The 18,249-nt window shown below is 59.7% G+C and overlaps 2 protein-coding genes across 2 annotated transcripts in view; one reads left to right on the top strand and one right to left on the bottom strand.

Annotated features, from left to right (window-relative positions):
- The window catches only part of LOC128898368 (interferon regulatory factor 3-like), a 13,067-nt gene extending 12,556 nt beyond the window's left edge, over positions 1-511 (top strand). Inside the window, exon 7 of the mRNA XM_054172000.1 lies at positions 365-511. Within this exon, the coding sequence (XP_054027975.1) occupies positions 365-511 (147 nt within the window). The remainder of the gene's footprint in view (positions 1-364) is intronic.
- Positions 512-7,748: 7,237 nt separating this feature from the next.
- The window catches only part of PHRF1 (PHD and ring finger domains 1), a 62,319-nt gene continuing 51,818 nt past the window's right edge, over positions 7,749-18,249 (bottom strand). The window contains exons 15-18 of the mRNA XM_054171999.1: positions 16,629-17,053; positions 15,651-15,842; positions 14,697-14,825; positions 7,749-7,913 (exon numbers count right to left, since the gene is read on the bottom strand). Of these exons, the coding sequence (XP_054027974.1) occupies positions 7,779-7,913; positions 14,697-14,825; positions 15,651-15,842; positions 16,629-17,053 (881 nt within the window). The 3' untranslated portion in view covers positions 7,749-7,778. The remainder of the gene's footprint in view (positions 7,914-14,696; positions 14,826-15,650; positions 15,843-16,628; positions 17,054-18,249) is intronic.

The following is an 18,249-nucleotide window of genomic DNA, read 5'->3' as shown; positions in this document are numbered from 1 at the left end:
CTGGGAGAGATGGGGAATTGAGTGACAGGGGAGGGGGCTCTTGGAGACTAAGGAGATGGGAAGGCTGGAGGCCAAGGGGATGGGATCCTCAGGGGTGGGCAGGGCACTGGGGGGGTGGGGAGGAAAACCCTTAGAGAGCAGGAGATATGCAGGGGCACAGATTCCTGGGGAGGGGACCCCTGGGGGCCAAGAATCCATCCTAGGCAAGTGGCAGCTGAGGGCTGGGCAGGATGGGGTGGGAGGCAGCTGCCCAGGCAGGGGCATGCTCAGGGGCTGGGGGGAGTTGCCAGGTGCCCTGCACCTCTCCTTGCTCTAGAGCAGGAGGACAGGGCCGTGCCCTAACGCTGGGCTCTTGCTGCCACAGCTGGTGCCCAGGCTCTGCCAGTACTTGTATGAGAAGGTGCAGCAGGAGGGAGCCTCCTCCCTGGACAGCGACACCATCAGCCTGAAGCTCTCTGACTCCTTCAGCCTCTATGAGCTCATCGAGCACTGGCCCATGCAGGTGGACTGACCCCGGCCAGCCCCGGGCGGGCTGCCCCTCCTGGGCACCTTTCCTCCTCTCCTCCCACCCTAAGGACAGCTCCAGTGGCTGCTGCTGGAGCTGACACCTTGCTTCTGCCCTCTATCAGCTGCTGAAGTGGGTTTGGGGATTGTGGTTGCTGACAAATCTCTTTTCTTAAGGTTTCCAAGTGTAGGTAGGTGGAGAGCCAGCTGCCTGCTGCCCTTTGCCAGCTGTCCCCACGGCCCTGAGCTCAGCTGCCCTTGGCCTTCTGGGCTGCCAGTGCTCATTGCCAGAGGTGGAGGGAGAGGATCCTGCCCCTCTGCTCTGGGGTGTGAGGGAGGGACAGGACTGGGGGGGATGGAGCAGAACCAGAAGTGGGGAGATTGAGATTGGCTGTGAGGAAGAAGTTGTTGCCCAGGAGGGTGGTGAGAGCCTGGCACAGGCTGCCCAGGGAGGTGGTGGAAGCCTCCTGCCTGGAGGTGTTTGCAGCCAGGCTGGAGGTGGCTGTGAGCAACCTGCTGTGGTGTGAGGTGTCCCTGCCCATGGCAGGGGGTTGGGGCTGGCTGAGCCTTGAGCTCCCTGGCAGCTCTGTGATGCTATGAACAGAGCTGCCATGAGGCAGTGCCAGGCAATCTGCAAACCTTCCAGGCAGAAGGAGATTGTCCTGCTGACTGCCAGGGCCCTGTGGTGCTCCCTCCCAGCCCATGGCCACAAGAGGTGGAGCAGCTCAGTGTCTCGAGTTAGCCAGGGGCCACCAGCCCTCGAGGGGACCAGAAAGCTGCTCTTGAAGAGCTCCCAGACTCTGTTGGCCCTGGGCCTTGTCACCTGGAGACCCCCCAGGCCCTGCTGGGCCGTGCTGGGGAAGGGTGACCCATTTCTCCATGGGAAGAAAGGAAACTTCCCAGTTTCCTGTGACACCTTGAGAGGGCTCCTGGGCAGGTTGCATGGAGAAAGGAGACAGCTTGAACCTGCTGGTGGGCCCTGGGAGAGCAGGATGTGCAGCAGAAGCTTCTGGGATGCTCTTCCCAGAAGGGCACAGGTGGCACAGAGGGAGCCAAGGGTGGGAGGCATGAATGGAATGGAATGGGATGGGATGGAATGGAATGGGATGGAATGGAATGGGATGGGATGGAATGGGATGGGATGGAATGGGATGGAATGGGATGGAATGGAATGGGATGGGATGGGATGGGATGGAATGGAATGGGATGGAATGGAATGGGATGGGATGGAATGGAATGGGATGGAATGGAATGGGATGGGATGGGATGGAATGGAATGGGATGGGATGGAATGGAATGGAATGGGATGGGATGGAATGGAATGGAATGGGATGGGATGGAATGGAATGGGATGGGATGGAATGGGATGGGATGGAATGGGATGGAATGGAATAGGAGTAGAAGTTAACCAGGTTGGAAAAGACCTTTGAGATCCTCAAGTCCAACCTCTCCCCCAGCACCATCTGATCAACTCAACCATGGCACCAAGGGCCTCATCCAGGCTCTGCCTGAAATAAGGCTGAGGGCACCAGGCTGGGCATGGGGCAGGTGGTGCTCTTTGTCTGTGTCTCTTGGGTGGTTTGGGTTTATTTCTCTCTCTCTTTGTTATTTTCATTAAAAAATGAAGAGTTCTTCTCCCTGTATTTCTATTCTTGAACTGTTTCAGCTCAGCAGTCCTGGACCTGGGCAGGAAAACCTCCTGCAGCAGGACAGGGGAGGGGAGACCTGCTGGAGAGCAGCTCTGAGGAGAAGGGCCTGGGAGTGCTGGTGGGGAACAATGCCTCAGGAGCCAGCAGTGTGTCCTCAAGGCCATGAAGGACAAAGAGGTCCTGGGGGGCATGAAGAAGATTGTGGCCAGCAGGGCAAGGAGGTTCTCATTCCACCTCTGCTCTGTCCCAGTGAGGGCAAATCTGGAGTCCAGTGTCCAGCTCTGGGCTCCCCAGTTGCAGAGGGCCAGGGAACTGCTGGAGAGAGCCCAGGGGAGGCTGCAGAGCTGCTGAGGGGCCTGGAGCAGCTCTGGGAGCAGCAAAGGCTGAGAGCCCTGGGGCTGAGAGCCTGCAGAAGAGCAGCCCCAGAGGGCAGCTGAGCAATGCTCAGCAAGAGCTGAAGGAGCTGTGGGGGGCAAGAGGCTGGGGCCAGGCTCTGCTCAGTGGTGCCCAGGGACAGCACAAGGGACAGCAAGGGGCACAGAGTGGCAGCCAGGAGGTTGGATCTGAGCAGGAGGAGAAAGTGGTTTGGTGTGAGGCTGCTGGAGGCCTGGAGCAGGCTGCCCAGAGAGGTTGTGGAGTCTGCTGGGGTGGAGAGCTTCCAACCCCCCCTGGCTGTGTTCCTGTGTGCCCTGCCCTGGGTGACCCTGCTCTGACAGGGGGTTGGACTCAGTGACCTTCAGAGGTCCCTTCCAAGCCCTCCCACTCTGTGAGTCTTTGATCCAAGCCTTGTGAGATGCCCAGCTGCAGATGCCTGCACCCTGAAGCCAGCAGGTTCTAAGCCCAGCAGTGGCTGCAGGGCTGAGCTGACATCTGGAGCAGAGCTGCTCTCCAGGTACCTGCCCTCAGCTCTCCTCCACAGCCAGGGAGCTGCCTGCAGGCTGCAGCTGCTGGGGTCAGACACTTCCTCTCTCACATCCTGCCCTGCTCCAGGGGCACTGCAGTGCCCCATGGAGATGCTCCTGGCCCTGAGGCCTGGGGAAAGCAGAGTCCCTGCAGGATGAGGAGCATGAGGAGGGACCAAGAGCATCCCCAGCAGGAGGGTGCTGAGGGCAGAGAGGTTTGCCTGTGAGGGGGCTGCTGGCTGGGGATGACTCCACACTGGGACACAACGTGGTCAGCTTTGCTTTCCTCTGCCATGTTTCACTTCCCCTTGCAGTTCCTTGCACAAGGCTCAGGGCTGACTCATGGCCACTTCTCACCACCCAAACCTGGGGCCTGCCATTGCTCCAACGGGAGACTGAGCTTCCACCCACTCCCAGACCCCAGCCTCTCCTCCAGCACCATCAGAGACCAGCCCCAGGGCTCCCACCCCTGCCCTGACCCCACAGCAGAGACCTGGGGCAGCTACTCACAGGCCCTGGGCTGGGGCACAGCTCTGCAGCGTGGCTCCAGCTGCATCTTCCAGCTGCTTGGCCTCCTCCTTTCATTTCCTCCTCTGGTTTGGCTCCCTGCCCTCCCCCAGCTCTGCCCAGGACACCACCCTCATTTCCTTCATCCCTCCATCCTTCCACCCACATCCCTCCATCCTTCCACCCATCCATCCATTCACCCACATCCCTCCATCCTTCCACCCATCCACCCCCCTGGCAGGGGTAATTGAGCTCTCTCGGCCCTGCCTGGCAGGGGCAGCTGGGCACTCACAGCCCTCTCAGCACAGCTGTTCAGTGCAGCTTGGCACAGGCTTCCCTCTGTCTTCACAGCCACTTCAGTGGGACTTAAACCAGGGTAACTCTGAGGAGCAGCAGAGATTGACATTGCCTTCCTGGTCAGCAGTGTGGTGCCAGCAGGAGGTGGGGGCAGCCCCCAGCCCCCTCTGCCAGCAGGAGGTGGGGGCAGCCCCCAGCCCCCTCTGCCAGCAGGAGGTGGGGGCAGCCCCCAGCCCCCTCTGCCAGCAGGAGGTGGGGGCAGCCCCCAGCCCCCTCTGCCAGCAGGAGGTGGGGGCAGAGTGGTTGTTTCTGTTATTTGACCAGGCCTTGGTTTCCACACCACCAACCTTCTCCCATTCCTCTGAGCTGTTCCTCTGTCTGATTGCCAGCCTGAAGTGCACTCAGAACCCCAGCACCATCTGCTGCTCTGCTGCCTGCAGTGCAGGAAAGGCTTCTGAACTTTATTTTGCCATGAGCTGGGTTTGTATTTGCAACCCCACTGCACCTGCAGGGATGTGGCCAGCAGATGGAGAGGGGATCCTGCCCCTCTGCTCTGCTGAGACCTCACCTGGGGCACTGTGTGCAGCCCTGGGGCAACACAAGAGGGACCTGGAGCTGCTGGAGAGGGTTCAGAGGAGGCCACAGAGATGCTCAGAGGCTGAAACAGCTCTGCTGTGGGCACAGGCTGGGAGGGTTGGGGCTGTGCAGCCTGGAGAAGAGAAGGCTGCAGGGAGACCTCAGAGCTGCAGTTCAGTATCTGCAGGGGAGCTGCAGGCAGCTGGGGAGGGACTGCTCAGGAGGGGCTGTGGGGATAGGCCAAGGGGCAAGGGTTTGGCACTGGAGCAGGGCAGAGTCAGGTTGGAGCTCAGGAGGGAGCTGTGCCCAGGGAGGCTGGGGAGTCTCTGGCACAGGCTGCCCAGGGAGGTGCTGGAGGCTCCATCCCTGGAGCCATTCAGGCTCAGCCTGGCTGTGTCCCTGGGCAGCCTGCTCTGGCTGGAGCTGGCCCTGCCCATGGCAGGGGGTGGCACAGGATGCCCTTGGAGGCTCCCTCCCAGCCCAGTGCAGTCTGTGGTTGTGTGCTTCCAGCTACTCTTCCACAGTCTTCATGAGCCTTGGAAGGCTTGGAATTAAGGTTCCAGAATCTTCCAAGCAAGCCCAAAGTGATCAATGCCTTGCAGCCCTTCCAGGCTGCCCTTGCAGTGAGAGAGCAAACAGCCCAGGCAGGTGAAGTCCAAGCTGCTGAGGGCTCAGCCCTGAGCTGCAGGCTGGGGCAGGGTGGCAGGGAAGTGTTCTGCCAGTCCCAGGCAGTTTAGTTTCATTTGAATCAGAAGTGCCCAGGTCAGCTGCTAGGAACCACAGCCACAGTCCCTGCCTGCAGACCCAAACCTGCCCATGGAAACCAGAGGTCACTGAGGAGTGCCAGCAAGGGCTGATCAAAGGTCCTGCTGCCTGGGAGCCTCCCTGTGCCCAGCAGGAGAAACAGAACAGCTGCAGGTGTCTGCCTCATGAAACCCAGCCCAAACAACCTCTCTGGAGAGCAGCAGCAAGGCTCCCCTCAGAGGGGGCAGGTTCCTCTGAGAAGGGAGGGAAGCCCTCAGGTCCCTGCTGCCTGCTCCACCAGGCCACACACACTGAGCTCCTGAGGAGGGAAAGGCAGGTTCCAAGCTCTAACTTGGTAGGGGCTGGAAGGGACCTCTGGAGCTCACCCAGCCCAGCCCCTGCCCCAGCAGGGCACCCCCAGCACCCTGCCCAGCAGCACAGTGCCCAGGGGGGGTTGGAAGGGACCTCTGGAGCTCACCCAGCCCAGCCCCTGCCCCAGCAGGGCACCCCCAGCACCCTGCCCAGCAGCACAGTGCCCAGGGGGGGTTGGAAGCTCTCCACCCCAGCAGACTCCACAACCTCTCTGGGCAGCCTGCTCCAGGCCTCCAGCAGCCTCACACCAAACAACTTTCTCCTCCTGCTCAGCTCCAACCTCCTGGCTGCCACTCTGTGCCCCTTGCTGTCCCTTGTGCTGTCCCTGGGCACCCCTGAGCAGAGCCTGGCCCCAGCCTCTTGCCCCCCACAGCTCCTTTAGCTCTTGCTGAGCATTGCTCAGCTGCCCTCTGGGGCTGCTCTTCTGCAGGCTCTCAGCCCCAGGGCTCTCAGCCTTTGCTGCTCCCAGAGCTGCTCCAGGCCCCTCAGCAGCTCTGCAGCCTGCCCTGGGCTCTCTCCAGCAGTTCTGTCTCTGTCTGGAACTGGGGAGTGCAGGACTGGAGCCCAGAGTCCAGATGTGGCCTCCCCAGAGGGGGAATGAGAACCTCCTTGCCCTGCTGGCCACACTCTTCTTCATGCCCCCCAGGACCCCACTGACCTTCCTGACATTGCTGGTTCATGGTGAGTTGTTCCCCACCAGCACTCCCAGCTCCTTCTCCATGGAGCTGCTTTCCAGCAGGTCAATCCTTCCCCTCTGCTGGTGTGGGAATCCTCATGGGAAAACTCAGTGGTTTTCTCTTCAGCTTCCCTGCTGTCCTCTCCCTAGCATGGCTAGATGGAGAGGGACACTATCTGTCACCTTGAAGGGTTGCTGGACATATCTGTAGGTGTATTCCAGATGCCCTTTGAGCTGCCTGGCTGCCCTGCAGTGCTGTGCACAAGGAGTGCCCTTAAAGAGAGCAGGATGAAGGCAGCAGGGCCTGTGGGGATATGACCAGGGGCAATGGTCTGAAACTGGAGCAGGGCAGAGTCAGGTTGGAGCTGAGGAGGGAGTTGTGCCCAGGGAGGCTGGGGAGACTCTGGCACAGGCTGCCCAGGGAGGTGCTGGAGGCTCCATCCCTGGAGCCATTCAGGCTCAGCCTGGCTGTGTCCCTGGGCAGCCTGCTCTGGCTGGAGCTGGCCCTGCTGCCTGCAGGGGGCTTGGATGAAAAGCCCTTGGAGAGTCCCCTCCAGCCTGATGCATTCTGTGACTGTGTGATGCCCGGAGAGGAGCAGCAACCACCACCTGCTGAGCTCCCACCCTCTCCTAGGGTGCCAGCACTGCTTGCACAGAGCCAGGCCTGCAGGGTGAGGCGGAGCAAGCTGCAAGACAAACAAAAGACACCTGCTGTGGGACTGAAACCATTCAAAATAACTTTATAAACTCTGTCACATCTCTGCTTTGTACATCAGATCCACCTCACCCCCAGCCTGCTCCTGGCAACTCCCCCTGCTCTCCTCGTCCCCTTCCCTCCCTCCCACCGGGCAGCTGCAGGCCCGGCCACGAGCGCAACCATCCTCCCACCCCCCCAGAGCTGCACCTCTGCCTCAAGGAGACACTGCCAACAGAAGGGCAAAAGAAACACCAGGGCCTGAGCAGTGATTCTGAAGTCAGTTTATAAAGGTGAGCTCCTTGCTGCCAGTCCCCAGGGGGGCAGGGAGGCGGCGAAGCTCCGCTCACCAGCCGGCGGGGGCTGCAAGGACAGCGGTTCAAGTATGAAAGACAACCAGCACCCCATAAATAAACACCAGGGAACAGAGGACAGACTGGAGGGGACAAAAAAGTGTGTGTGGGGGGGTCCAGTTTCAAACTTTAAGCAAGACAAGTGCACAGGTGTGTGTGTCCCCCCCCCTCAAAAGCAACCAAACCAAACCAAACCAAGTGGTGAAAGGAGCCCTGAAACGGGCAGCGAGCCGGGGGCGCCCCGGGGGGCTCCGGCCTCGCCCCGCCGCCCGAGCGGCCGCACTGCTCTGGAGTTCTACCTCTGCGGGTCGTCCAGGAAGGAAAACAAAACAAAACAACCAACAAACCCAAGTCCCCCCCCTTCACAAGGAGGTGCTGCAGGCAGGTCCTGCTCTCGGCGCCGCCGCTCCGCGCTGCGGCCGGGCGCAGCCTCCCTGCGGCGCAGCCTGGGCGGGCAGGGCGCGGCTGCGGTCCGGCCAAGCCCCGCTGGGCTGCGGCTTCCTCTCAGTTTTCCACCTCCCTGGTGTCCTCCCCATCGGCTTTCTTGTGTTTCCTCATGTGTTTGTACTTCTCCACGTAGGCCCTCACCAGGTTGGCCACCTTCATGGGGTTGATCTCGCCGCTTTTGCTGTGGCAGATCTGGAAGGGGGAGGGAAAGGAGTTTGGGCAGCGCAGGAAGGGGACAGAGCGAGGCTGCCCAGGGCAGCAAGTCCTGCACAAGGCCTCCAGTCTCACACACAGAGCAGCAAGCTCAGTAGCAGGAATGGAATGGAATGGGAGTTAATCAGGTTGGAAGAGACCTTTGAGACCATCCAGTCCAACCTATCACCCAGCACCATCTGATCAACTCAACCATGGCACCAAGGGCCTCATCCAGGCTCTGCCTAAACACCTCCAGGGATGGGGACTCCACCACCTCCCTGGGCAGCACATTCCCAGGGCCAATCTCTCTTGCTGGGAAGAACTTTCTCCTCACCTCCAGCCTAAACCTCCCCTGGCACAGCTGGAGACTGTGTCCTCTTGTTCTGGTGCTAGCTGCCTGGGAGAAGAGCCCAACCCCCACCTGGCTCCAACCTCCCTTCAGGGAGTTGCAGAGAGCAAGGAGGTCTCCCCTGAGCCTCCTCTCCTGCAGGCTAAGCAACCCCAGCTCCCTCAGCCTCTCCTCACAGGGCTGTGCTCCAGACCCCTCCCCAGCTTTGTTGCCCTTCTCTGGACACCTTCCAGCACCTCAACATCTTTCCTAACCTGAGGGGCCCAGAACTGGACACAGGACTCAAGGTGTGGCCTAACCCTCTCCTACCCTCTAACAGATCAGCTCCTGCCCCCAGGTTGGTGTCATCTGCAAATCTACTGATGATGGACTCCATCCCCTCATCCAGATCATCAGTAAAGATATTGTTACCTCCCAGGGCTCAGTGCTGGGCCAATTCCCTTTGATTCCTTTATGAGTGATCTGGGTGAGGGGTCTGAGGCACCCTCAGGCAGCTGGCAGTGTTGAGCTGCTGCAGGGCAGGAAGGCTCTGCAGAGGGCCCTGGCCAGGCTGGAGCCATGGCTGATGCCAATGGGATGAGGTTCAACAAGGCCAAGGGTTGGGTCCTGCACCTCAGTCACAGCAACCCCAGGAAGGCTCCAGGCTGGGGGCAGAGTGGCTGCAAACTGCCCAGCAGGAAAGGCCCTGGGGGTGCTGGGTGCCAGCAGCTGGAGATGAGCCAGCAGTGCCCAGGGGGCAGGAAGGGCAGCAGCAGCCTGGCCTGGAGCAGCAGTGCTATGGGCAGCAGGAGCAGGGCAGGAATGGTGCCCCTGGGCTGGGCACTGGGGAGGGCACAGCTTGAGGGCTGGGTTCAGTTTGGGGCTCAGTTCAAGAAGGTCATTGAGGGGGTGCACCAGGGCCAGAGAAGGGCAATGGAGCTGGGGAAGGGTCTGGAGAAGAGGGCTGGGGAGGAGCAGCTGAGGGAGCTGGGGGGGTTCAGCCTGGAGGAGGCTGAAAGGAGACCTCACTGCTCTCTGAATAGTAGGAGTGAGACTGGTGTTGGTCTCTTCACCCCAGTCTCAGGTGACAGAAGGAGAGGAACTGGCCTGGAATTGTGCCAGGGGAGGCTTAGGTTGGAGAGGAGGAAAAATGTCTTTGGTGGCAGAGTGGTCAGGGCCTGGCAGAGGCTGCCCAGGGGGGTGGTGGAGTCCCCATGGCTGGAGGGGTTCCTGTGGCCATGGCAGCTGGGGCCATGGTGGGGTTGAGTTGTGGTTGGGCTGAGTGATCTTAGAGGTCTCCTTCAACTCAAACAACTCTGACTCTAGGATTCTGTTGTACTTCAAGCATTGAAGGAAAGCCCAAGGCTCCTCTGCTGAGCACCAAGCCAGTGCAGCAGCACTTTCACTACAGGCTCTTCCTCCTCCACTCAGTGTTACATGAGAAATGGCAAGCCAGCAGTGTCCATTTCCCAGCCTTCTGCTGAGTTTAGAGGAAGTGATGCTCAGGTTAAAAGAATCTGGCACTGCTGAGGGCCCATTTTAAGATGTGAAAGAGAACAGAGCCTGCAATGAGCTTTTTCAGTGCTTAGGGAAGAATCCACAGTGACCTCAGCAGGAGCTGGTGTCCCACAGCAGCCACCCTGATGGGTGACACAGAAGATGTGGAGCTGCAGCTGTCACTCAGGGATGCTGACTGATGATGGATTTGAGGGTACAGCTCTCTGGAGGACAGAACCAGAGAGGCTGGAAAAGACTTTTAAGATCATCAAATCCAGACATTAACTCAGCACTACCAAGTCTGGTACTAAGCCATCTCCCTCAGCACCTCAGCTTTTAAACCTTTCACAGAATCACCAAGGCTGGAAGAGACCTCAAAGCTCATCCAGTCCAAGCTGTCACCACAGACCTCATGACCAGACCATGGCTCCAAGTGCCACATCCAATCCCCTCTGGAACACCTCCAGGGATGGGGACTCCACCACCTCCCTGGGCAGCACATCCCAATGGCTAACAACTCTCTCTGGGAAGAACTTTCTCCTCACCTCCAGCCTGAACCTCCCCTGGCACAGCTTGAGACTGTGCCCTCTTGTTCTGGTGCTGGCTGCCTGGGAGAAGAGCCCAACCCCCACCTGGCTCCAACCTCCCTTCAGGGAGTTGGAGAGAGCAAGAAAGTCTCCCCTGAGCCTCCTCTTCTGCAGGCTAAGCAACCCCAGCTCCCTCAGCCTCTCCTCACAGGGCTGTGCCCCAGACCCCTCCCCAGCCTTGTTGCCCTTCTCTGGACACCTTCAAGTCTCTCAATGTCCTTCTTGAACTGAGGAGCCCAGAGCTGGACACAGGACTCAAGATGTGGCCTAACCAGTGCAGCATACAGGGGCACAATGACCTCCCTGCTCCTGCTGGCCACACTGTTCCTGATGCAGGCCAGGATGCCCTTGGCCTTCTTGGCCCCCTGGGCACACTGCTGGCTCATGTTCAGGCAGCTGTCAATCAGCACCCCCAGGTCCCTCTCTGCCTGGCAGCTCTCAGCCACTCTGCCCCCAGCCTGTAGCTCTGCCTGGGGTTGCTGTGGCCAAAGTGCAGCCCCTGGCACTTGGACTTGTTGAATGCCATCCTGTTGGCCTCTGCCCATCTGTGCAGCCTCGCAAGGTCCCTCTGCAGAGCCCTTCTGCCCTCTAACTGACCAACATCTGCCCCCAGCTTGGTGTCAGCTGCAAATTCACTGCTGATGACTGACTCAATGCCCTCATCCAGATCATCAATGAAGATGTTAAAGAGGCTGGGGCCCAGCACTGCTCCCTGGGGCACACCACTGGTGCCTGGCTGCCAGCTGGCTGTGGCACCATTCACCACCACTCTCTGGGCTCAGCCTCCAGCCAGTTCCTCACCCAGCTCAGAGAGCTGCTGTCCCAGCCAGGGGCTGACAGCTTGGCCAGCAGTTTGCTGTGGGGGATGGTGTCCAAGGCCTTGCTGCAGTCCAGGCAGACCACATCCACAGCCTGCCCCACAGCCCCCAGGCAGTCACCTGGGCATGGAAGGAGCTCAGGTTGGAGAGGCAGGACCTGCCCTTCCTAAATCCCTGCTGGCTGGGCCTGAGCCCTTGGCCATCCTTCAGGTGCAGTTATTGCCCCCAGGATAATCTGCTCCATCACTTTCCCTGGCACTGAGCTCAGGCTGTCAGGCCTGGAGCTCCATCTGACCCTGCCTGTGGCTGGGGACCACCTTGGCCAGTTTCAGCCATCTGGGACCTCTCCAGTGAGCCCGGGCTGGAGGCAAATGATGGAGAGCGGCTTGGCAGCTCCTCTGCCAGCTCCCTCAGCACCCTAGGGTGGATCCCATCCAGTCCCATGGCCTTGGGAGCGTCCAAGTGGCTCAGCAGGTCCCCAACTAATTCCTCATGGATTTCCAGGGCACCACACTGCTCCCTGACCCCATTGCCCAGCTCAGGAGGCCACTGGTGCTGAGCTCCTGCCTTGCTGTTAAACACTGAGGCAAAGAAGGTGTTCAGGACCTCAGCCTCTTCCCCAGCCAGCAGGTCCTACCTGACCAACCTGAGCTCCTTCCATGCCCAGGTGACTGCCTGGGGGCTGTGGGTCTGCCTGGACTGCAGCAAGGCCTTGGACACCATCCCCCACAGCAAACTGCTGGCCAAGCTGTCAGCCCCTGGCTGGGACAGCAGCTCTCTGAGCTGGGTTAGGAACTGGCTGGAGGCTGAGCCCAGAGAGTGGTGGTGAATGGTGCCACAGCCAGCTGGCAGCCAGGCACCAGTGGTGTGCCCCAGGGAGCAGTGCTGGGCCCCAGCCTCTTTAACATCTTCAGTGATGATCTGGAGGAGGGCATTGAGTCCATCAGCAGTAAATGTGCAGCTGACACCAAGCTGGGGGCAGGAGTTGATCTGTTAGAGGGTAGCAGAGCTCTGCAGAGGGACCTTGCCAGGCTGGGCAGATGGGCAGAGGCCAAGGGCAGGAGATTGAACACAGCCAAGTGCCAGGGGCTGCACATTGGCCACAGCAACCCCAGGCAGAGCTACAGGCTGGGGGCAGAGTGGCTGAGAGCTGCCAGGCAGAGAGGGACCTGGGGGTGCTGGTCGATGGTAGGCTGAACATGAGCCTGCAGTGTGCCCAGGGGGACAAGAGGGTCAAGGGCATCCTGGCCTGCATCAGGAACAGTGTGGCCAGCAGGAGCAGGGAGGTCATTGTGCCCTGTGCTCAGCACTGGTTAGGCCACACCTTGAGTCCTGTGTCCAGTTCTGGGCCCCTCAGGTTAGGAAGGAGGTTGACTTGCTGGAAAGGTCCAGAGAAGGGCAACAAGGCTGGGGAGGGGTCTGGAGCACAGCCCTTTGAGGAGAGGCTGAGGGAGCTGGGGTTGCTTAGCCTGCAGAAGAGGAGGCTCAGGGGAGACCTCATTGCTCTCTCCAACTCTCTGCAGGGAGGTTGTAGCCAGGTGGGGGTTGGGCTCTTCTCCCAGGCAAGCAGCACCAGAACAAGAGGACACAGTCTCAGGCTGTGCCAGGGGAGGTTTAGGCTGTAGGTGAGGAAGAAGTTCTACACAGAGAGAGAGATTGGCCCTGGGAATGTGCTGCCCAGGGAGGTGGTGGAGTCCCCATCCCTGGAGGTGTTCAGGAGGAGCCTTGACAGGGTGCTTGGTGCCATGGGTTAGTTGATTAGATGGTGTTGGATGATAGGTTGGACTTGATGATCTTGAGGGTCTCTTCCAACCTGGTTTATTCTGTTCTATTCTATCTTCAGTCACAGAGTTCCCCTCCAGCTCCAATAAGGAGTGCAGGCTCCTCTTGCCCTTCTTCTAGTGTTAATGTATTTGTAAAGATGCTTTCTGCTGTCTTTCACAGAGGTGCTCAGCTTCACTTCCAACTGGGCCTTTGCCTCTCTAGTTTTGTTCCTACATAATCTAACAACTTCCTTAAACACACCTCGAGGGCTGGGGACTCCACCACTGGCCTGGGCAGCCTGGGCCAGGCCTTGACTACCCTTTTGGGAAAGGAATTGTTCCTCATGTCCAACCTAAACCTACCCTGGGGCAACCTGAGGCCATTTCCTCTCGTTGTGCCGCTCAGGCTGCCCAAGGAGGTGGTTGAGGCTCCATCCCTGGAGCCATTCAGGCTCAGCCTGGCTGTGTCCCTGGGCAGCCTGCCCTGGCTGGAGCTGTCCCTGCTGCCTGCAGGGGGTTGGATGAGATGCCCTTGGAGGCTCCCTTCCAACTCAGTCTGATCTGTGAAGCTGTGAAGAGACACCAACCCCCAGCTCCCTGCAGCCTCCTCTCAGGGAGCTGCAGAGAGCAATGAGGTCTCCCTCAGCCTCCTCTGCTCCAGGCTGAACCCCCCCAGCTCCCTCAGCTGCTCCTCCCCAGCCCTGCTCTCCAGACCCTTCCCCAGCCTGGTTGCCCTTCTCTAGACCTTGTTCCAGCCCCCAATGTCCTTCTTGTGCATCATTTAAGAGCACTGCCTGCTCTCACAAGACAACATTTCCCTGCTGATCAGATGGCTTTTAGCCATACTCTGGTCAGATTGGAGACAGAAATCAACATCAGCCCAACTGCAAGGCCCAGTTTCAAAGTCCAGGGACACCAAAGATGCTGAAGGAACAAAGTTCTTCAGGAGAGAGCTTTGGCTGTTGTCCCCCAAGGCAGGCAGCAGGTCATGAGGCAGCTCAGGCAGCTGCAGCTTAGCAGCATTCTGGAGCACTGAGAACATCCTGCTGTGGCAGCCCCCATTGGTGCTGCCTGAAGCAACCACTGCAGAGCATGAGTCAGAGTCCAAAGGCCTGCAGGTCACTGCTGACGCTGGGCAGCACAGGACAAAGTGCTGCTGCTTATTTACAGGGCTGCAGGGCTCCTGCTCCTCACCACCTCACAGAATCACAGAATGGGCTGGGTTGGAAGGGACCTTCAAGACCATCAGCATCTTTACAGCTTCTCCCTGAGTCTCTGACAGTGTCAGATCTCAGCTGCCAGGCTGTGCTTCCATGCAGGGAGAAGAGGACATTCCAGTCTGTGTTGACAGGGGGCTGCAGGAGGAACACAGCACTGGGGGGTTGGCAGCTGAGCTGTACTGGAGTTCATCCCAGAGGGCTTGGGAACAGGCTTGATAGATCTAATGTGAAGCTGGGGTGATGGCTGGAGGGCAGATTCACAGCCATGGTGTCTGCATGGGCTGGAGGTAGTTACAGCTTCATGGCAACACAGCATGGGTTGGGTTGGAAGGGAGCTCAAAGCTCAGCCAGCTCCAAGCCCCCTGCCATGGGCAGGGTCCCCTCCCACCAGCACAGGCTGCTCAGGGCCTCATCCAGCCTGGTCCTGAACACCTCCAGGCAGGAGGCAGCCACAGCCTCCCTGGGCAGCCTGTGCCAGAGTCTCCCCACCCTCACTCCCAACAATTTCTTCCTGTTCCCCAGTCTCCATCTGCCCTCCTCCAGCTCCCAGCTGTTCTGCCTCCTCACCTTCTGCACAGCTTTCCTCAGGATGCTCTTGTACTCCTCCTTGGTGATCTCCCTCTTCTGGTAGAAAGGTTTGATGGCAAGTTTCACTTCTTCCACAGCCCTCTCCTGCATGTGGAGCTTCTTCATGTACTGCACAGCAGAGAGAAGTGGTTACCCTGGGGACAGTTTCTCAACCTGCTGCTCTCAGAAATGCTCCAACAAGGGAAGTTTCATCTTTTCAACCACCCAAAGTCAGAGTGAGCCTCCAAGTGATTTCCTCAACTGCAAACAGTCCTCAAAGACCAGTTTGGACTAAGAGGAACCTTTGCTTCGTGGAACATTTAGAGCATGTCTTAAAGGATGTGTTTTAAACAAGTACCTACAGTATCATAGAAGCCTAAAATGGGTTGGGTTGGAAGGGATCTTCAAGACCACCCAGCTCCAGCCCCCTGCCATGGGCAGGGACCCCTCCCACCAGCACAGGCTGCTCAGGGCCTCATCCAGCCTGGCCTGCAACACCTCCAGGCAGGAGGCAGCCACAGCCTCCCTGGGCAGCCTGTGCCAGAGTCTCCCCAGCCTCACTCTCAACCATTTCTTCCTCCTCTCCACTCTCAATCTCCTCTCTCCCAGCTCAAAGCCATTGTTCCTCAGCCTGGCACTCCCAGCCAGAGTCCCTCCCCAGCTCTCCTGGAGCCCTTCAGGCACTGCAAGGCTGCTCTGAGGTCTCCCTGGAGCCTTCTCCTCTCCAGGCTGCACAGCCCCAGCTCTCCCAGCCTGGCCCCACAGGGGAGGCTCTGCAGCCTCTGCTCCTCTTGGTGGCCTCCTCCGGAGCCTCTCCAGCAGCTCCAGGTCCTTCCCGTGGCGGGGGCCCCAGAGCTGGATTGGCAGTGGGTGCTGCCCTAGTGCAGGGCAGCAGCTGCCCACAGCCTGGTGCACGGCAGGCCGAGGAAGGGCTGCTGCCTGCCCCCCGCTCACCTCCTCGTTCTTGCTCCTGTCCGGCGCGGCTCGGGGCGCTCTGCTCCTCTCGCGGGCCGCGGGCTCGGGGGCGGCCGGCTCGGGGGTGAGGCTGCGGGCAGGGCCGCAGCTGGGCAGGGGCAGGCAGGGCTGGCTGGCAGCCGGGACGGGCGGCAGGCTGCAGGGCACCGCGGGCAGCGCCTGGCAGTACACCTGCGGAGCAGACGGCGCTGTGAAGGCTCCTGCTGCGGACGGCCCCAGGGCAGGGCCGGCAGAGCTGCCTTCAGCACAGCCCCACAGGCTGCACCGGCTGGCAGGGAGCCCCAAAGGGCATCCTGTGCCACCCCCTGCAGGCTGCCCAGGGGCACAGCCAGGCTGAGCCTGGAGCCTCCAGCACCTCCCTGGGCAGCCTGTGCCAGAGTCTCCCCAGCCTCCCTGGGCACAACTCCCTCCTGGTGTCCAACCTGACTCTGCCCTGCTCCAGTGCCAAACCCTTGCCCCTTGGCCTATCCCCACAGCCCCTCCTGAGCAGTCCCTCCCCAGCCTGCCTGCAGCTCCCCTGCAGGTATTGAACTGCAGCTCTGAGGTCTCCCTGGAGCCAACAGCCCCAGCTCTCCCAGCCTGTGCCCATAGCAGAGGTTCTCCAGCCCTCTGACCATCTTTGTGGCCTCCTTTGGACTCTCTCCAACATTCCCATGCCCCTCTTGTGTTGTGGCCCCCAGAGAAGGACACAGCACTGCAGGGGAGATCCCACCAGAGCAGAGGGGCAGAACCACCTCTCCTGACCTGCTGGCCACATGTGCTTTTGAGGCAGCCCAGGATTCAAGTGGCCTTCTGGGCTTACCCAGTCAGACTGGAGAATAATTTCTCCTCTCAAATCACTCTCCTGCCCTCTGTGCACCAGGAGCCAGCACCAGTGCTGCTCACCTTTAACTGGGGGACAGGACAGACTGGTGACAGGCAGCAGTGCCACCAGGCCATTTCTGTCCAGCCTGCTCACAAGCAGGGAGAAGCTGAGAGCTTCTCAACCAGCACCAACTCTCCACCACTGCTGAAAACAGAAGCTGCATGGAGAGAGCAGGATGAAAATGTGCTGCTTGAACTGCAAGGCCCAGAGAGCTCAGATGGTGAGGGGGTTGCTGGGGTGAATGAAATGTGCCCCAGGCAGAGGAGGGGCACCTCTGCCACGGGGGGAGGGTGGTGCACAGCGAGGGCACAGATGAGGTGGGATGCCTTCCATGACACTGGGGTGCTGGGAGAGGAGGAACCAACCTGAGAGGAATCTAGATCAGGAAACAAAGGCTCAGGAATCATATAATTGGTTGGAGGAGGCTCATTTAACTGCACCTGATTTAAGGTTTGGTTCAAGTCCTCTGGTCTCCAGGCGACTTCCTTTGCTCGCTGAAGTCTGTAAAATGGCATCCCTGGGACACCCAAGAGAAGGGAGAAACAGTTTCAGAACAAGAAGAAACTGAACTGGAACAAAAGAAACTGAACTGGCACAAAAATTCAACTGGAACAAAAGAAACTGAACTGAACTGCTCAAAGTTTGCATCAAAAAAAACCCCCAAAGATTACAGCAGTCAGAAAACCACAGATTGGATCAGGCTGGGGGGCAGCCTCCAGGGGCATCTCATCCAGCCCCCTGCAGGCAGCAGGGACAGCTCCAGCCAGAGCAGGCTGCCCAGGGACACAGCCAGGCTGAGTCTGAATGGCTCCAGGGATGGAGCCTCCAGCACCTCCCTGGGCAGCCTGTGCCAGAGTCTCCCCAGCCTCCCTGGGCACAACTCCCTCCTGGTGTCCAACCTGACTCTGCCCTGCTCCAGTTCCAAACCCTTGCCCCTTGGCCTATCCCCACAGCCCCTCCTGAACAGTCCCTCCCCAGCTGCCTGCAGCTCCCCTGCAGATACTGAACTGCAGCTCTGAGGTCTCCCTGCAGCCTTCTCTTCTCCAGGCTGCACAGCCCCAACCCTCCCAGCCTGGCCCCACAGCAGAGCTGCTCCAGCCTCTGAGCATCTCTGTGGCCTCCCCTGGAGCCTCTCCAGCAGCTCCAGGTCCCTCTTGTGTTGCCCCAGGGCTGCACACAGTGCCCCAGGCGAGGTCTCAGCAGAGCAGAGGGGCAGGATCCCCTCTCCATCTGCTGGCCACATCCCTGCAGGTGCAGTGGGGTTGCAAATGCAAACCCAGCTCATGGCAAAATGAAGTTCAGAAGCCTTTCCTGCACTGCAGGCAGCAGAGCAGCAGATGGTGCTGGGGTTCTGAGTGCACTTCAGGCTGGCAATCAGACAGAGGAACAGCTCAGAGGAATGGGAGAAGGTTGGTGGTGTGGAAACCAAGGCCTGGTCAAATAAGAGAAACAACCACTCTGCCCCCACCTCCTGCTGGCAGAGGGGGCTGGGGGCTGCCCCCACCTCCTGCTGGCAGAGGGGGCTGGGGGCTGCCCCCACATCCCCAGCCTGCCTGCAGCTCCCCTGCAGGTATTGAAATGCAGCTCTCCATGAAGCCTTCTCCTCTCCAGGCTGCACAGCCCCAACCCTCCCAGCCTGGCCCCACAGCAGAGCTGCTCCAGCCTCTGATCATCTTTGTGGCCTGCTCTGGGCCCTCTCCAGCAGGTCCAGGT

Source organism: Dryobates pubescens, chromosome 22 (assembly GCF_014839835.1).
Source record: "Dryobates pubescens isolate bDryPub1 chromosome 22, bDryPub1.pri, whole genome shotgun sequence".
Classification (NCBI taxonomy): domain Eukaryota; kingdom Metazoa; phylum Chordata; class Aves; order Piciformes; family Picidae; genus Dryobates; species Dryobates pubescens.
The sequence above is the reverse complement of the archived record's forward strand: the minus strand, read 5'-3'. Positions and strand labels throughout refer to the sequence as shown.